The sequence below is a fragment of the Sarcophilus harrisii genome, chromosome 1 (genome assembly GCF_902635505.1).
Source record: "Sarcophilus harrisii chromosome 1, mSarHar1.11, whole genome shotgun sequence".
Classification (NCBI taxonomy): Eukaryota; Metazoa; Chordata; class Mammalia; order Dasyuromorphia; family Dasyuridae; genus Sarcophilus; species Sarcophilus harrisii.
The window spans coordinates 6,554,440-6,568,446 of NC_045426.1; the positions used below are offsets into that span (position 1 = coordinate 6,554,440).

Below are 14,007 nucleotides of genomic sequence, written 5' to 3' on the forward strand. Positions count from 1 at the left end.
TAGAATAATATAACAATATGGTATAATATAACATTTAAATTTATTGTTCAAATATTTTTCACAAAATTTTCAACTCTTCATGACCTCATTTTCTTGGGAGAAATACTGGAGTGGTATGCATTTCTTTCTACAGTTCATTTTTTAGATGAGGAAACTGAGGCAGGTAGGTAAATGACCTATTTAGTGTCACACATAGCTAATAAGTATCTTAAGTCAGATTTGTTTTCAAGTCTTCCTCCTTAGCTCTATCTACTTCACCCTTAGCTGACCTAATATGGGCATATATCCCTGTAAAACAGGAGTTCAAAGATCCAAGAATGATTTCTAGCTCATTGTTTAGTTTTTTTTTTATTTTCAAAATATATGCATATGTAAAGTTACCCATACATACAATCTGTAAATAAAAGGCTATTAAAAAATATATATATAGATAGATAGATAGATAGTTTTCAACATTTACCCTTGTAAAACCTTGCGTTCCAAATTTTTTCTCCCTCTCTTCTTTAGTCCCATATATGTTAAACATCTGCAATTCTTCTGTACGTTTCCACATTTATCATGTGAACAAAAAAATCAGATCAAAGAGGAAAAAAATGGAAAAGAAAACAAAAAGCAAGCAAACAATAACAAAAACACTGAAAATACTATGTTTTAATCTACATTCAGTCCCCACAGTCTCTCTGGGTGCAGATGGCTCTCTCCCTCCCAAGTCAATTGGAACTAGAGCCACGTCCATCAAAGTTGATCACTTAATCTTGTTGCTATGTATAATTTTCTCTTGGTTCTTCTTACTTCCCTCAGCATCAGTTCCTGTAAGTCTCTTTCTGAAATCATCCTGCTGGTCATTTCTTATAGAACAATAATGTTCCATAACATTCATACACCATAACTTATCTAGCCATTCTCCAGCTGATGAGCATCTACTCCGTTTCCAGTTCCTCGCCACTACAAAAAGTGTCTAGCTCATTTTATAAAGACAGTTAATAAATTGATCAAATATCAAAAAATTATCAAATGCTTACTTTGTATCAGACACAAAGATAAAAATTGGAACAATGCCCTCGTCCTCACAACTTAAATTCTATCAGGGGTCCCCAGATCATCCTCCAGATGATACTTCCAAGTTCCCAATTTCCTCTGGCCAATTTCCTCACCCCTCCATGTGTTCTCCTCACACCCTCACCAAGGAAGCTGTCATGGTGCTTGTCTTCACAATGGAATAATGAACTGGTTTGGAGAAGTGGGATCCTTTAAGAAGTCCATATCTACAAGGGTTATCCCAATCCATGCACCAAATTGCTGATTTGTCACTTGCAGCCCACTGCCATGATGTCGGCGATGAGGTCAGCTGGGATTTCAGCAGGTGCTTTGTTTGGAGAAGTGATCCCTAGCAGATGTTCTCTCTTTGGGTGAAAGAGCAGAAGCCTTTCCTTCATCTCTTGTCTCCTTCCCCAACTTAGCCTGACTTCCAAGGACAAGACAGATGACATCCCATCCCCAACATTACACTCACCATTTCTCCTCTTGCCTTGGGAAAAGATTTTTCACCAACAGGGACAATCAAACCCTCAGCCTGTTTTCCATTTAGAATGGATCAAAATTGTACAGAGCTTTTCTTATAAAAATCAGTATTTATAAGCTTTACATCAAATGGATTTAAGAAGAAAAATTGGTCCTGTTGGGGGTTTTTTGTTTGTTTTGTTTTGTTTTCACAGTAAATCAAGAAATATATATCATCTGTTCATCCTACTACTGCTAGGATCATTTATGAAATTTTAATTTCACTTTTAGGTCATACAGAAAGCTATAGTTCTACATATCTATATACCTTTAAGATCAATACATATGTATGTATATAGGTGTGTGTGTTATATACATATATAAGAGAGAAATAAGATATACATGAATATATCGAGGACGTGTATCTAGAAAATATATAATATGTAATATAATGCATAATATATTCATTTTAAGTGACTATATTTAGTTATATCTGTGAATAGGAGTTTCTATATATTAATCAAATCATAGATCTAATCCATTTCCCCTTTCTCTAAAATGGCATAGAAAGGTAGAGTCTTGAAAGTATATCAAATGAAAATAAGATTGCTAACAATAAGATGGACATCTTGGATTCCCTGTCTAAATGTGCATGATTACAACTGACAAAAAAATGAACAGAGCTCATATATAAATGTATGTATGCCACATATATAAATGTGTATGTGTGCTAACTATTGAGAATTCCTGATGAAGAGGGTCTCCCTCTCCTTCTCCCCCACTCAGTTCCCCCATCCCTGGCCTACCCCCATAGGCAAAGCTCTAACTTCTCTTTCATTCTGGTCTTAAAAATCGTCCTGGGCTTGAGAGATTAGCGGTTTACCCAAAAGGCCCAGATTTGTCAGCCGTTGAACTAGAATCCCTGTCATCTTAAGTTCAAGGCCAGTTGCCCATCCTTACTAACTTGCATCTAGGTATACATGTGTGCAAATGATATTTTCATTAAAGCCAGAAGATGATAAAAAAAATTTGTTTGGAAATACTTTTGCCTGATTCCTTATCGTGACCCATTAGGAGACATCTTTCCCCAAAGGAGTATGGGAACTCTGGAAGACAGTGGCTGCTCTGTTTTAGACTCTCAAGTTGAAGAGAAAGCTTGGAAAGTTGGTCATATCCTGAGTTATGTCCTCATAAAAAAAGAAAGCATAGTTCAAAGTTTTCAGAGAACAGGGGGAATAGAGGAAATCCACTTTCAGAAACGGATGTTTAAGAAGATAAATCGTAACGTAGGTCCATGTATACAATTTCCATAACTGTCATAAAATGTTTCATTCACCTTGAATGGGGGATGCTAAGGGGGAAAGGAGGGCAAATGGCTGCCTTCTGTCTTCAGATATCTTTTCTAAGAGGAAATAACCCTGTTCTCCTGAACCTCAGAAGCAGACCCAGGAGGTGCTGGATGTCTAAGAATACTTCCTTCCACCTAGAGCCATCCCAGCATAAAATGGGCAGCCTCAAGGGGCCATGTTTATTGTTTTTTACTGAAGATTTTCAAGCAGAAGCTTGTTGAGGGATGTCCTAGAAGGCGGCCACTTCTCAGATGCTCTCTCAGGTTCTTCCAATAGAGATTCTCCGATTTCACAAAAACAGTGTCCACTGGCTGAACTGAACGAGAGCTTAGAGCTCATCTAATTTAACTTCTTAATTTGATGTGAGGAAACTGAGGTTCGGACAGGAGAACTGACCTTCCTGGGTCACAGGATAAGCTATTTACCGAGCTAAAATTCTTCTCTCTCATGAGTCTTTGGTTTATCAGCCCCCAAACTCTTTTACTGAGCACCTGCCTAGCTTGGCAAGTGTCAGCCTGCATTAATGTGTGCAGTGGAAGGGTCTAATAAGCATTTGTTAATGGATTGTCTAATTAAACAGACAGATTCCTGCCCTCTGGGAAATGATGATGCCTGAGCAGTTCTGTCCCTGTGATGGATGGCCCGGACCGGGGCACTGTAACCAACCTTTCAGGATAATCAAGGGAAAAAAAGAAAATCATTCAATGCCAAAGTCAACGAGACAAGTAGGTAGAATCTGAATTCGGCACTGATCACTTGGGCCTGTTCCACATTAGTTCAGAAGGATCTTCCTCTTAGAGAACTCAATGTGAATGAACTAAAAATGATGCAATCCCTAAATCAGGAGAGTTACTCCTGGATGGAGGATATCCCTCTTCCACTTCCCTGTACAAAAACACATCTTTTAAAATGGTCGTTGGTGCTGTCCTTAGATATCAGGGAATTTGGACACCCCACTTTCATGAGCCTGAATAATGGTCACAGACTCTATTCTGATGGGAAGAAGGCTGAGGTGAGGGGCTGTGCAAAGAGCATCCAAACCTGCAAAGCAGGGGACCAAGGTGTCCATGGGAATGTCAGCACTACATCCCGCAGCAGCACAGCCCAGGGCTTGGAGAGCTGGCTTCTGAGCCAGGAAGACTCAAGTCAAGCCCCAGTTCTGATACAAACTGCCTGGATGACCCCGAACAAGTCACTAAAGCTCAGTTCTCTAGGACCGGCAGAAGCAGCAAAGGTAACAATCCACATGCGTTGGGAAAGTTTCCTCCGATGGGCATTTCTTATACCCATGACATCACATGAGTGGTCTCTGTCCCTACTGGGTCCTTTAGATTCTGTTCTGTCTTCCCAGAAAAGATCAGTCAGCCACAAACGTACAATCAGAAGAGACTCATTTCCCAGGCTTGGAAGGAGAAAATTATAGAGAGACACTAAGCCTTAAAATTAGTAAGTTCCATTTCAAATCACCCAGAAGAGTTTAGGACTCCCGACTGAAATCAAAAGCAAAAAGAGGGGAGTTCCTCACCACCCAACATGTCTGTTTCCTTCCCCCAACCTCCAATTTTCAGCTTCCTTTTATGTGTCATCCTCCCCATGATTGTATGTAAGCACCTTGAAGGCAAGAGTTGCCTTCAATTTTATTTGTATTTGTATTCCCAGTGCTTAGCACAGCACCTGGCACACAGTACATACTGAATATATATATATATATATTTTTTTTTTCTTGAGTAGTGACATATACTACTCCCTTCTTCCTGACATGTCAACTGGAACTCCACAAACATTTTTGGAAAGACACATTGGAATCCACTCTGCTGGAATCCTTTGGGCTCTTAGCTGTGGTCTGAGGTTCGGCAAAGTTATCGGGAAAACATGCACTTTTCCTGAACGTTGTTGCTCAGTCTGAAGAGCCTATGTGCATTCATACCATTGTGTCTATGGGAAAAGGTAACCTGAGATTCAAACCATCAGCTTCCAAGAAAAGATGGGAAACAGAATCCATTTGGGGGTGGGAGTTGCTGGCTTGGTTCATTGCGTATTGCCTCTGAGACAGCTAACTGACCAATAAAGTGGCTCATGCTGACATGCCTTCTTTCCCTGCGCCCCACCTGCCTCAAATGCCTTTGATTAGCACATCCTGAAATGAGAGCCTGCTTTAGGCTTCCTATCGGGGAGGGATCAGTAAACAAAGCTGTCACTCAGCATCAGGACCCTGTAGGGAGCAGAGCTGCACTATTCTCAGGCGACAGTGAGATGTTAATCTCAAAAATGCTCTGGAAGGATCAGTCTCGTTTCAAAACCAAGATGGCGCACATTAAGAATGACTCTTTACAACAAATATTTCTTTCTGAAAAACAAATGGGCAGGCAGGCAAGAGAGGTGTGTGATCCATACAAAACGCTGATCTTAGTTTGCTGTGCTAGAAAGACCCAGGATTTCACATGTATTGACATTCCCTTCCCTAAAGCAGGTCCCCCTGACATCTTGATGCCTCCAAAGATCATTCCCTGGGGACAAGTTTTATATCCTCCCTTATCTTGATTCCTCCTTGGATAACATAACCATAATCCATGACTGGCCCCATAGGGAACACATACATTTAGTTACGGCAGAGGTCATAAAAGCCAGCTAGTCCAATCCCTTCATTTTACAGATGAAGAAAGTGAGTGTCTTATGCTCAACGTCTTTTTGAGATTTTTTTGTAACCTTAGAGAAATCCTGATCTTTGCCATATGGGGAAAAGATATGAAAATACAAGCTTAGTGGAGGGATAGAAAGACAAGAAGAAGACAGGCTGTAGGTAATCCCCAGAGAGCATGTATGATTCTCAGGATGTATAGAATCTAGTTCAATAGAGCATCTCAATGAGTAAACACCTAAACACCCAGCAGGTATTTAATTATCTGGTTGAAGGACCTGGAAAAGAGAAGATCTGGGTGATGAGAAGGGGATGATATATGTCTTCAGACATCTGAAGGAATTTCAGGGAATACAGTTGTTTTATTTATCCCCACAGTGCAGGAATAAGGGTGCGAGAGCAATGTGTGAAAGCTAAAAAGATGCAAACCAGATGCAAACTTTGGTTTGTTGTCAGGAAAAATGCGATAATTATGATTGCCCAAAAGGAGAGTTGTCTCCACTGACTGAAGAAGTAGTGATTTCGTCTTAATCAGAGGATCACAGGATGATAGCTTTGTGCGTTAACAGTATTTATTAAGTGCTTACTACATGTGCACACTGTTCTAAGCATAAATACAACCAAATGGATGGAACCTGTCCTCAAGGAACTTCCACATGCGTGCAATCTGTGCACAGATCATAAACCAGAAAAACAAAACTTGCATTTTCCTACCTTCTTTAGGCATTCTTTCCCTTAATTACTTCCCCCCTCTCTCTGTCTCTGTCTCTCTGTGTCTCTCTGTCTCTCTCTTTCTCATATACACACACAGAAAAAGAGAGAGAGAGAGAGAGAGAGAGAAGGAAGGAGGGAAGGAAAGAAAAGGGAACAGAAGAAGAAGAGGGAGAAGGAGAAAGAGAGAGGGACAGAGGGAAAGAGGGAGAAAGAGAATGTGCTTATGTCTCATGGTTTCTCCCATCCCTTCCCTGATCAATACAATAGCCACTCTTCAGAGCGATCTCAAAAGTGAGGGTCGTAAATCATGTCAATCCTCCGTTACCATTCAGATGACGCGGTGTAAGTTATGAGAAGAGCTCACTAAGGGATCAGCGTGGAGGGCGTACTTTTACTCTCACACCTCATCAAAGAGCATGTTTCATCCTCACTCCATTTTGTTAACACAACAGAAATTCTTAGAACATGATGAGGTGAGGGACGCACATCCATTGCATGGGAGCAGAAACAGCTTTCTCCATTGTGCCCGGGGCTCTCTGCTCCCCACAATAGTCATGTCATAATACACCAAAGAGGTAAAATATGAAATCAAAGAACTCATCATTTCCAACCTGGTACAGAGATCTTCCCCACGGTTGGGTGGTCCATTTCCATGATCAGACCATTGTGTAGCACCTGAAAGGAAGAACAGAAAGTCTTAAATACAAATTAAATCTCAAGGGATGGTCATAGACGTCAACATAATTTACAATGTTCGTGAAGGTTGGGAATACAATGGGCATTTAAAATTCCTTTTCACAAGTAAGTCCAACAAATATATGCTTTAATAAAAAAAAAATCAAAGAAAGAATTTAATCCTGTCTAACCCCCCCTCCTCGCTCACATGCAGCTACATCAACTCCTCTCTGAAGCTTTTTCTTGACAATTCCCAATCAGAAATCTTTCTCCTCTCAACTAGCATAGCTTTCACTTTTTATTCTATTTTTTAAATTAAATTCTATTTTTATTTTTTGGCAAAATCACTTGCCTTTTCTTTCCCATCTTCCCCACCTTGAAAAACATCATTTTCTATTCTATATTTTATGTTCTATTCACTAAAAACATTTACGGGGGACCCAGTCATGTTGCAGGCATTGTGCTTAGGATTGGGAATACAAAGCAATTATGTATTCTTCAAGGTATTTTACACTCTAGTGGCGTGAAATAACGTGTACTTGCAGAAGTTGGTTTGAGTTTTGGATTGTACAGTAGATCCGTGATTTTTTTGGTATAGAGAATCTCCCAGTGAAAAAACTCCTGAGACAAGTGATTTGCTCTGGGGCACGAAGAAGCATCATACAGAACACATGCAAAATAAACACATAGCAATTTCTGCTTTGGGACACTAGCAACTGAGGGAATCGGGCCAAGTGATTAAGGCAGTAACATGTTAAAATGTTTACATGGTATTTAATATTCAGGTTTTGAATGATTTGCCAAGCTGTCCTCCTGGGGGAAGAATCCTAATATTAAAGCATCTGGGTAAAGATGAGAATCTCACTTACAAAAGAAAAGGGAAGAGGCCAAGTGCCTTGAGTCTGGCCATTTCCAAGATCACGCAATGGCCATTTTCTGTTGAAGAGGCAACAAGTATCTCAGCCATTATGGTGCTGATTCCTCATCATTGGATTGGAAATGACAGAAGAAGATATGAGTAGAAGAACTTATTTGTAGTAAAGAGAAGACCCAGGAATTCACATATGCAATGGGGATAAGAGGGGGGAATATTCATCATGTTATACTCTACAGAGTTTCATTCAGGAAAGGCTGGGGAAAGTCCTCAGAAGATCCTTTAGCCTGTCCCCGTGCCCTTGTGATGAGGTCCCTCACTTCCTCAATGGATTATGCAAGACTAAATCATACTAATGTCTAAAAAAGAAATAAAAGCTGATTTTACAACTTTCCCTTGATAAAAATATATACTATCACCTTGATGGAAGCTCTTGAGACAGCTAGATGTTAAAATGGATAGAGCACTGAGCTTAGAGTCAAGAAGATCTGAATTTAGAACTAGTCTCACTTACTAGCTATATGATCTTGAACAAGAAACTTAGTTTCTATCTGTCTCGATTTCCTCAGCTGTAAAATGGGGTTCATAATAGCATCTAACTCCCAGGGTTGTTTTCAGGAAAAAACGGGGTGATATTTATCAAATGCTTAACCCACTGCCTGACAAATAGTAGGTACTTAATAAATGCATGGTTCCTTCCCTTGTCTTGTTGTCTAACATTTGGCAAGCAGCTTTTGAATAGCATAAGGAGATATGTGGCATTTTATTCTTCTTAAAATAGCATGGTGTCTCATTAACACTAATCCCGATGGCCCAATTAACTGGTTTTAATTAGAACCAGTTATTTCTTCACATGTCCCATTCCCCCATGTTCTAGATCTATGCCATCTCTCATTTCCATTCCAGAAGACTAGCAATGGCCATAAAACCTGGATAACAGCTCAATAACTTAACAGCAATCATTATTACATTTATTTTCCTTTTACTCACTCATCCTACCAAGCTATTCCATCTCAAAACAACTATGGGATCAACAAGCAAAGGAGTGATGGGCTCACTATTGGGTGAATGATTCTCCTGGGTGACTGGCATAAGAGGAGCTCTATCTTACTGCCATTCAGCTCGAAGCTGTATCTGATCTGTAATTGATGATCCTATTTTTCATCCAGGACAGATAGATGGTACCATAGTGCAGGGAGCACTGGACCAGGAATCAGGAAGACTCATCTCCCTGAGTTCAAATTCTGCCTCAGACACTTCCTAACTGGTAATGATCTGCCCACTTCTTCCTTCTTTTCTTGTCCTTCTTTGCCTCTCTATTTGAAACACCATTCGTTGCTCCATGGCTCACCCTCAGAAAGATGAAAAAGAAAGCTTTGAATAAAAATAACTTAATTGAGGGTCCCGAAATTAATTAACACTGAAATTTAATCATCTGCCTAAAAGGTAAAGGTCAAGAGACATTACTCAAAATTTCACGAAGATACAATACTCCAGGATCTCTAACTGTCTAGTAGAAATAACCTTATAAATATCTCATCCGGCTTCTGCACTGATTGCTAGAAAGAAATCAATGAGGGAATGAGGGAAAAAAAGATATATATTAAATGCTTACTATACCTTGTAGGAGACCTTCCTATCTGCTAGGTTTTTCTCAACTCTTTTGCATTTGAGATAGTAAAGCCTAATCTGCAAGCTGATCTTGGAACCAAAAAGACAGAAAAGGAGCCCATCCCACCTTTGTGACATACTGTCTGTGTGGCCTTGGTCAGGTCACTGAATCAATAGTAAGATTCAGAGAAGATGCTGACATGTGTTATTAAAGAAAGTTTCTCGTGAGGAACTTCCCAAACCAAAGAAATCATAGGTTTACGCTTGCTTAATATTATTTTTTCCAGTCCCATGTAAAGATAGATTTCAATATTCATTTTTGGATGATTCTGAGTTTCAAATTTTTCTCCCTCCTGTTCCTTTCCCATCCCCAAGATAGAAAACAATCATGTCAAAAACATAGTTCCACATTATTCATGTTGCTAGAAGAGTCAGAACAAAAGGGGAAAAATCATGAGAAAGAACAAAACGCCAAAAGGGAAAATAGTATACTTCAATCTGCATCCATATTTTTCCTTAGAGATGAATTTACTCCCTAGTCACCTATTTCTCCTCAGAAATAATACATGAAGTCACAGGATTTCATAATGAATGGGACCCCAGTGGCCACCTTGTCCAATTCACCCTAAGATGAAATGTACTCTGCAACATCTCAAGATACCCATCCCCCTCACTAGGTGACCACCTCCCAAAATGGGGACCGGAATCAACCAATCAAAAAGCATTGATTAAGTACCTGCTGTATGCCAGGCAGTACAAAACCAAAACTGAAACAATTCTGCCCTTGGTGTACCACAAGAATGATCAGAAATGCAAATAGGAGAGAGATGGAGAAAAAAGAGACAGACAGACAGAGCAAAGAGACAAACAGAGACAGAGACAAATGGAGATGGAGAGAAATGATAGGTATATATTTATGCAGATACATATACATAAATATAAACATTTAAACACACATAGATATGTACATGCACATAAATATCTCCCTCTATCTACAGATCTATCTCTGCATCTATGTATGCGTATATATACATATAACTTATACATGTGTATGTGCATATAAACACATAGTCTGTGTCTATGTGTATACAGACACGTTTACACGTGTTATTTACATGTTCAGATGTACATAAGATTGCATATGTATGCGTGTGCATATTGAGGAGTAAGGCTGGCTCATACAGGTCGGGCCTTTCCAGTTCTTCCAAAACTGTATCATGCAGAGCAGAGATTTCCCTGCTAAGTCCTGATGGGGCCATGTTGTCCATTGGCAAACCATGGGTACCTCCAAGGCCTAAAATGTAAGGCCCAAATGGGCCAGAAGGCTCTGGTGTCATGTGGCTTGCTTTCTTGCCCCAGATGGATCTAATCAATTATTAACTCACTAAATCACACGGTTAGTGTTACTTTGACCATAAAGGATGGGGGAAGGGGAGTTTGGTGTCATCTTCAACCCCCCCAAAAAAATCTATTCATATTACACAAAGAGTGTCTCTGTTCATTGAAGGGGAAGAAGGATCCAGTAGGAACCAGACAATATTCTGGTTGCTACGGAAGCCACCTGTGCCCAGTACCTGGGACTGGACATCCATAAATCCCTTGCCCGGGGCAGGGAGCCTGAAGGAGAAATCTTCTGCTAGGCCCCCTCCCTATGCCATTCCCATATTCATGAGAACTGTCCTGTAAACCAGGAAAATGCTTATGGCTTCAAAACTTAGTTCAGGGAAATACTCATTTTCAGTTTTAAATTATTTTCCTCTTTGGTGTTCATTTAATATCTCGTTTGCTTTCAGTTTTTAATCATGCTCTTTATCCAACTTTGTACAAGACCAATTTAATAGATTCTAGAAAAATGTCATAGAGCTGATCACCTTATTTTTACTCATTTAATTATAGGACTCCCATGATGCCTTGTCATTGCATCAATTTCCAAAAGCCATTTTCAATTGCTCTTGAACTTGTCACAGATGTAATATCTTAGCCTGCCTTACGACATTCTGGAAAACATGCTGGGAAAGTATTCAAGGACCATGGTCATTAACCTTTAAAACTAAAAAAAAAGTCCAAGAGTCTGAAGCCTTGAGTTTTGCCAGAAACAATCGCACAAGTAATACTATTGGTGATATTCTTTCTGCATTTCTTTTATTTTTTAAGAAACAAAAAAAAAAGGTAAAGGAAAATGGGGAGATCATTTTCCTTCCTTAAACAAACTAGCAATACTATTCCATGAATCTGTGTGGAGAATAACTCTTCATAATTAACTGTGCAAAGAGAGCTGGGATAATCACGTGCATCTCATCATCCCCATTATCGTTTCCTTTCAGTGTGTCATGAAAACAAGTTTGTGGGGGACAGAGCTTCTACTGTTATGAAATGGAGGTCATAACTCAGGAACACAGTGTTAAAGGTTAATTTCACTCTTTCCCAAACACTTTTAATGACCACAAAGAAAACACCCTTAAATATCCTTTCACATGAGAAATTAGACTGTAGTCCCATCGGCCCCAACTGCACTTAGATAGTGGAGATCGAATTTAAGCACACCATTTTTTCCTGTTTTCTTACTTCATTTAAACCAATTATTGTAACTCAACTTCTCTTTGGTGCAAATGTACATGACATGGACCCCAAAGGCCTCATTTCCCTGTTGAGCCCTAATTGTGTGTTCCAACTAGTTCTTGAATTAATTGGCATGAGGAAGGACAGAAATAGCAACTCTAAAATGGAGGGGGATATATAAGGGGTGGGCTCATGTAAGTCATGGAATGTATAGAATGATTTATAGGCACCAAAGTCAAGCCATTAAGAGCCCTCCTCCCCCCAGACTCCCATGATATCATTAACTCAAGCCTTTCAATCTTACTTAGCACTTGGTTCTCTAGTTAAATGATCCCAATGCTCATCCATGCAACCTGATTGTTCTGAGCAGCGGTCATGGTGGTGACCTTGTACTGTCTCTACTCATTCCAAAAGACAGTATTTTACTTCTTATAAAGACTTTCCCAATTACTCAATAGTAAAAAGAAAATGAAGTTATATGTTACAACAAGACATAATAAATTTCTCATTCTCCCAGGCTAAGCTTAGTTTTGATGGCCTCTGACAACCCAGAAGTTGAGGGAAGCTGTGAGTAAGCTCATGAAAGGTCAGTCCTGACCTCTGCTATGCAGAGAGACCTTAGCAAGGGTTCAGGCTCTAGTTCAGCACAAGAGAACAAAAGAATAATTTATCTTACTGAGCCTGGGACACTTACCACTCTTACCTTTACCAACTACTACTTTGTTTTGAGAAGGAGGGTAAGCCTAAGAGTAGAGACAGAAGGATGGCTTGGTAGAATGTGGCCCGAACCAGTTTTTGAAATAGAATGTGAGTTTCATGTGCCAGAATCACATAATTTCAGAGTCGGGAAGAATTTCAGCAGCCACATAAGCCAGATCGTACCCTAGAGGAATCCCAACTCAACAAGTGCCAATCTTGTCTGTGCTAGAAGACCCTCAGCGCTAGACCTTCAGTTAGTCAATCAGTCAACGAGCCTTCATGAATCTTTGACTAGTCACCAGGCACTGTGTTACAAACCAGACAGCATTTAGTTCCTGACTTCAAGATGCTCACGTTCTAAAGAGAAAACACAAAAAACCACATCCATCCACAGTTTATATAGGGCAAAATGGGGGGCAATGGGAGGGAACCACTCTTCACTTTCTGAAGCAACTCATTCTATTTTTGGAAAGCTCTAACGGTCAAGAGATCAAACCTGAATCTGCCTTTTGTGGCTTCAACCTATTGATTGTGGATGGGGGTTCAAGGACAAGCTCTCCCTCTCTTAATGCAGTCCAAGATTCCATTTGCTTTTTTGGCTTCCACACACTGCTAACTTAAGTTCACTAAGACCCCTAGATCTTTTTCAGAAAACCTACTGGCTAATTACATTTCCTCTGACTTATACTTAAGTCGGTGATTTTATTTTTTTAGTTGAGGTGTAAGATATTTACCCTTACTACCAACTGTGTCCTTGAAGAGACTGGTTGGACTAGACACTTCTGGGTTCTTTTCAAAGTTTCCAAACTTAGAATAATCCTGAACTCTTTTTTTCTCTCCCTTCCAGAGCCAAGTCGATTGAGAAGTCTTTTGCATCCTACTTCTATAACCTCTTCAACCATCCTCTTCTCTCTACTATTGCCCTAGATCAAGAGGACCTTATCATTTTTTATTTGCTCTCCTGCAAGATCCTGTCAGATCCTCCTTGAAATCAGCCTCTTTGCTCTCCAACAAAACCCCTTCTATGGGTATTCCCAAGGCCCTGGTCTGACCATCTCACATTCTGAAGTTGATTGATGGATGTTGGCAAGAAATGGAACCACAGTGTTCTCGGTGAGAATTCTCCCTGTGTTCTGTGCAATGGAGAAGTCCTGTTTCAGGCAGACCTTGATTTCCTGACCTGGTTAGAGCACAAAAAAACTGTAGGTCCAGCTTTCATCAATGATCCCAGAGTTTCCTTTCGGGGAAGTCAGACACCTCTCTTCTACCCATCCTAAAGAATCCCCCTCCCCTTTCTCTGGGACAATACTCAGGCCGGTGAGCACCAAAGCCCACCCGGAGGAGGAAGGGAGTTTGGAGGTCTTTGATGGAGACTTGCAGTAGTCTCA

At 40.1% G+C, this 14,007-nt stretch overlaps 1 protein-coding gene across 2 annotated transcripts in view; it reads right to left on the reverse strand.

Moving 5' to 3' along the window:
• SUGCT (succinyl-CoA:glutarate-CoA transferase) overlaps positions 1–14,007 on the reverse strand; it is a 537,637-nt gene that overhangs the window by 106,469 nt on the left and 417,161 nt on the right. For both annotated transcript variants that reach the window (XM_031951830.1, XM_031951825.1), the window contains one exon: positions 6,813–6,876. In XM_031951830.1, coding sequence (XP_031807690.1) covers positions 6,813–6,876 — 64 coding nt within the window. The remainder of the gene's footprint in view (positions 1–6,812; positions 6,877–14,007) is intronic.